The sequence below is a fragment of the Anomaloglossus baeobatrachus genome, chromosome 4 (assembly GCF_048569485.1).
Source record: "Anomaloglossus baeobatrachus isolate aAnoBae1 chromosome 4, aAnoBae1.hap1, whole genome shotgun sequence".
Classification (NCBI taxonomy): Eukaryota; Metazoa; Chordata; class Amphibia; order Anura; family Aromobatidae; genus Anomaloglossus; species Anomaloglossus baeobatrachus.
In genome coordinates this window covers 672,627,853-672,633,603 of record NC_134356.1, presented here as the reverse complement: position 1 = coordinate 672,633,603, position 5,751 = coordinate 672,627,853, and the positions used below count along the sequence as shown (strand labels likewise).

At 38.7% G+C, this 5,751-nt stretch overlaps 1 protein-coding gene across 1 annotated transcript in view; it reads right to left on the bottom strand.

The window, feature by feature from the left end:
• The window catches only part of LOC142302796 (uncharacterized), a 37,083-nt gene extending 32,245 nt beyond the window's left edge, over positions 1-4,838 (bottom strand). Inside the window, exon 1 of the mRNA XM_075343905.1 lies at positions 4,775-4,838. Within this exon, the coding sequence (XP_075200020.1) occupies positions 4,775-4,838 (64 nt within the window). The remainder of the gene's footprint in view (positions 1-4,774) is intronic.
• Positions 4,839-5,751: the final 913 nt, after the last annotated feature.

The following is a 5,751-nucleotide window of genomic DNA, read 5'->3' as shown; positions in this document are numbered from 1 at the left end:
CAGCATTATTTTTTTTTTATAATATAACAGCAGTATTTCTCTGCAATGTAGGGCAGTATGTTTTTTTTACAGCTGCATCATTTCTATTTATTTGTGTTACAACATTATCTATTTTTATATTATAACAGCATTATTCCTGTGGATTGGGTGGCAGCATTATTTATTTTTATAATATAACAGCATTATTTCTATGTATGGCATGGCAGCATTTTTAGAGTATAGCAGCATTTTTTATTTTTTATAATATAACAGCATTATTTCTATTCACTCTAAGACAGCGTTTTGTATTTTTACAGCATAGCATGACTTCTATTTTAGCATTATTTATACAGTAGATATAATATGGTGAAATTATTTACTTTGTATTGAGAGCTCTGGTTGTCTCTATTGTATTTGCTTCTACTTATGAGTAATAATACCACCATATTACAAAAAAATCCTATTTATTCTACTGCATTGATGCCAAAGAAATTATTAAGATACATGTGAAACTAGTGCTCATTCACATCAGGAGACATTTTATGTTTTCGCAAGAAAAAAAAAAAATTCATTCAATATTGGAACATGCTCTCAAAACCCTTAACAGATTGCAATTTGTATGACAACCACTAGATGGCCACATAGACACACATAGTATAAACATCCCATGACACAGTATCGTGAAATCTCTTTTTGTTCCAAAAGCTTGTCCTCTCATGCCACACATCAAGCCAACAGCAAAGTTAAGAAAGAGCATTTTGGTGTTTATGAAACCTCGGAAAGTCAGTGTTGGCTGGGATGGAAATTTGAGATATGATTACAGCCAAATGATCTGTTTGAAAGGCACAAGCACTGCCAGCCGTAGGGGTGTGCAAACTTTATGATTTCACCGGACACGTAAAACTTGTACAGCCAAAGGGTACTGATAAATTTAATGAACCTTAATAGATATATTGCAGAAGTCAGATGTCCATGAGCTGCAGAAGAGCAGGGATTGACTGGCCCTTGAGGCAACTACAGCGATTGACTGGATAACTTAATGGACGTGAGCTAAGTATGGAGTTTTATTGACAATATCAAAAACATCTCTACTGGAAGTGAAAAACATTTCTCTACTGGAATTGGAAAACATCTCTCTACTGGAAGTGGAAAACATCTCTCTACTGGAAGTGGAAAACATCTCTACCAGAAGTGGAAAACATCTCTCTACCGGAAGTGGAAAAGATCTCTCTACTGGAAGTGGAAAACATCTCTACCGGAAGTGGAAAACATCTCTCTACCGGAAGTGGAAAACATCTCTCTACTGGAAGTGGAAAACATCTCTCTACTGGAAGTGGAAAACATCTCTACCGGAAGTGGAAAACATCTCTCTACCGGAAGTGGAAAACATCTCTCTACTGGAAGTGGAAAACATCTCTACCGGAAGTGGAAAACATCTCTCTACCGGAAGTGGAAAACATCTCTCTACTGGAAGTGGAAAACATCTCTCTACTGGAAGTGGAAAACATCTCTACCGGAAGTGGAAAACATCTCTCTACTGGAAGTGGAAAACATCTCTCTACTGGAAGTGGAAAACATTTCTCTATTGGAAGTGGAACACATCTCTACTGGAAGTGAAAAACATCTCTACTGGAAGTGGAAAACATCTCTCTACTGGAAGTGGAAAGCATCTCTCTACTGGAAGTGGAAAGCATCTCTCTACTGGAAGTGGAACACATCTCTCTACTGGAAGTGGAACACATCTCTCTACCGGAAGTGGAAAACATCTCTCTACTGGAGGTGTCTATCCAGTAAGTCAATCATATTGACAAGTCTATCAAAATGACCAGTATCATCCAAAATGACCATTGATATCATCCAATGGTTGGACCATTGACTTATCGTATAGTCTCCTTCGCTAGGTGTAATTAGCTCCTTCCATGAGAGATACAAAAAAAAAAAAGAAATGGAGCTCACAAATGTGACAACATGCTGAATAATGATGCAGGTACAGATGCTGAATATTTAGCTTGTGGTGGTCACCAAAGGTTAGGAGAAATCGGAGAATTCATCACATCCGTCCAGGAATATAAATTAGAAATCCATTGGGAGATTGATGAGGTGGAATTACCTACTCCCGTAAGAGATATAGTTTTGATCATTGCCCAAAAAGATTCTATACTGAGTTGGTGTTCTAAAGTAAAGTCACCGTCGACGTCATCCAAAAAAACCAAAAATACATTACAGATGACATATTTCTAACTTCTAGGAGAAGAGAGCTCTAAAAACAGTTTTGCAAAGTTCCATGATATAAGCTGTGGATATGAGCATGAACTTGTCAAAGCATAGTACCTCTGCCTATGTGTTCAATATTGGCCTACAATAAATCATCCGTTGCCATATATTATGCCTCCTAACTCATTCCAGCGATTGATAGACACCCAAAGAATGCTAAAAAAATCCTCCCTGAAACATGGAGCTGATCATGCAGTTGTCCTCCACTCATGCATGAACATGTGAAGGTCAACGAATGTGTATTCTACTCTGTGAACAAATACATAGAACTTCTATTGTAATGGAAAAGGAAAAGAAAAGAGAAACATGACACCTCGTAGCATAATCATTTTAAGATGGGTTCGAAACCACAGGCTAGTGCCAATCCACCGCACGGCCGCTCATCTTACGAGGCATTGCATAGAACAGGCACAATACTGGGGTCAGCATATAGTGCAGGTCCTGGAACAGGAGGAACCAGCTAGTGGAGAGCTAGTGGAGTTTGGGCATCCATGAAAATAATTAACATGAAGTCTGGAGAAAAATCCTGGAAGTTTAGAGCTCTGAAAAGCCAAGGAGGAAAGCAAAAAACCACCATTACCACGATGTCATGGTTTGAACACTCGTTAATAAGAGGAGCTCTCATGCCGGAGGATTAAGAGTGGCCAAGTATGACATGGGTAACTGTTTCATTTTTCGTCAAGTGTGCAAGAAAAAGTTGTAGTCAACATCAGTTTTGAGAAAGGGGCTTCCAGTTGGACTTGACTTAACCAAGCTGTTGGATCCAAGTGGTGGAAGATGCATTCAGAAATATGATCTGCCTAAAACTGTAACAAAACTAAAAAGCAGTAGTAAGATTTAGAAATGTTTAAGGATAATGAGAGAACCAGAACCAAAATGGGTACTCGTGACTTTTTTTATATTCCCTTTTCGGCTTTTATCATACGTGATGGACGACTATGAACACATTTATTGCGCCTCCTCTGACGACCACTTTCACAAGACTGAAATACACTTGTTGAAAGCCTCTAGTTTCGTAAAGTAAATCACTTGTTTCTTGTGTGGACAGAGGGCTGTAAAAAGGATCCGGACCTTTTTTTATGGTTAATTTATCATCTATTGATAGTGTACGTGCAATATAATAGATTACTAAATAGGCACAAAGATTACAGATTGTGGCATCAATTCTAAAGTAACCTACATGCAAGAAATATTAATAAATTATTTGATTCTTCTTATCTTGTACAAATAATCACCAACTTCACAATTGTGCTTTAAGTGTGGAATCATGAGAATTATAGTCATCGAAAGTTCTTCAAAGTTTTTTTTTTAGCCAATGGCCCTTCTTCCGTAGATGAGAATAAGATTAGCAACACCAATGATAAATATTGAGACGTGGGAGGCCCACCACCATGGTGTCAAAAACGAAAAGTTTGATACTTTGCACGCTCATCAAAAAAAAACGTATGTCTCTCAATTAGAGAGACAACGTAACGTGACTGAAGAAGAGACTTAATCAGTCGTCTCAAAAGCTTTTAAAGCTGCAAGACTATTTTATACTTCTACAAAGAACTCATATTTCATGATGGGATGGGATATGCGGCTGAGATTCATCAGTAATGAAACATAAGAAGTTCATCCTCCACTATAATAATACATTAAGTGTGGTTGACCCTCTTCCATAATGATACATGGCTGACCATCTTCTACGATGATACATGATGAAACATGGAACATGGTTGACCCTCTTCGGTGATGATACATGATAAGTTGCTGACCCTCACCCATAATGTGGCATGATATTGAGCTGATCATCTTACATAATATGACATGATACATGATGGACCATCTTCTACGATGATACATGATGAAACATGGTACATGGCTGACCCTCTTCGTCTTCCATAATGTGACAAGATATATGGCTGACCATCTTCACTGATGAAATATATTACATGACTGGCCATCTTTCATAATGTAACATAATACATGGTTGACCATCTTCTACGATGACACAATATGAAACATGGTACATAGCTGACCCTCTTCAGTGATGACACATGACAAGTCGCTGACCCTCACCCATAACGTGGCATGATGTAGAGCAGACTGTCTTCCATAATGTGACAAGATACATGATTTACCGTCTTCTCTGATGAAATATAGTACATGGCTGATCTTCTTCCATAATGTAACATAATACATGGCTGACCATCTTCTACGATGATACATGATGAAACATGCAACATGGCTGACCCACTTCTGTGATGATATATGATAGGTTGCTGACCCTCACCCATAATGTGGCAAGATATAGAGCTGATCCTCTTCCATAATGTGACATGATACATGGCTGTCCATCTTCTATGATGATACATGATGAAACATGGAACATAGCTGACCCTCTTCAGTGATGAGACATGATAAGTTGCTGACCCTCACCCATAACGTGGCATGATATAGAGTGGACTGTCTTCCATGATGTGACAAGATACATGGCTGACTATCTTCTATGATGAAACATGGTACGAACATGACTGACCTTCTTCACTGATAGTACATGGCTGGCCATCTTTCATAATGTAACATAATCCATGGTTGACCATCTTCTACGAAGATACATGATGAAACATGGAACATGCCTGACCCTCTTCGGTAATGATACATGATAGGTTGCAGATCCTCACCCATAATGTGGCATGATATTGAGCGGACTGTCTTCCAAAATGTGACAAGATGCTTGGCTGACTATCTTCTACAATGATATATGATGAAACATAGAACATGGCTGACCCTCTTCGGTGATCATACATGATAAGTTTTTGACCCTCACTCATAATGTGGCAAGATATAAAATGAACTGTCTTCCATAATGTGACAAGACACATGGCTGACCTTCTTCACTGATAGTACATGACTGGCCATCTTTCATAATGTACCATAATACATGGTTGACCATCCTCTCTGATGATACATGATGAAACATGGAACATGTCTGACCCTCTTTGGTGACGATACATGATAAGTTGCTGACCCTCACCCATATTGTGACATGATATAGAGCTGATTCTCTTCCATAATGTGACAAGATACATGGCTGACTCTCTTTGGTGACGATACATGATAAGTTGTTGACCCTCACCCATGATGTGGCATGATATAGAGCTGATCCTCTTCCATAGTGTGACAAGATACATGGCTGACCCTCTGTGGTGATGATACATGATAAGTTGTTGACCCTCACCCATGATGTGGCATGATATAGAGCTAATCCTCTTCCATAGTGTGACAAGATACATGGCTGACCCTCTTTGGTGATGATATATGATGTTGTTAACCCTCACTCATAATGTGGCATGATATAGAGCTAATCCTCTTCCATAATGGGACAAGATACATGGCTGACCCTCTTTGGTGATGATACATGATAAGTTGTTGACCCTCACCCATAATGGGGCATGATATAGAGCTGATCCTCTTCCAGAATGTAACATGATATGATACATGACTGACCATCTT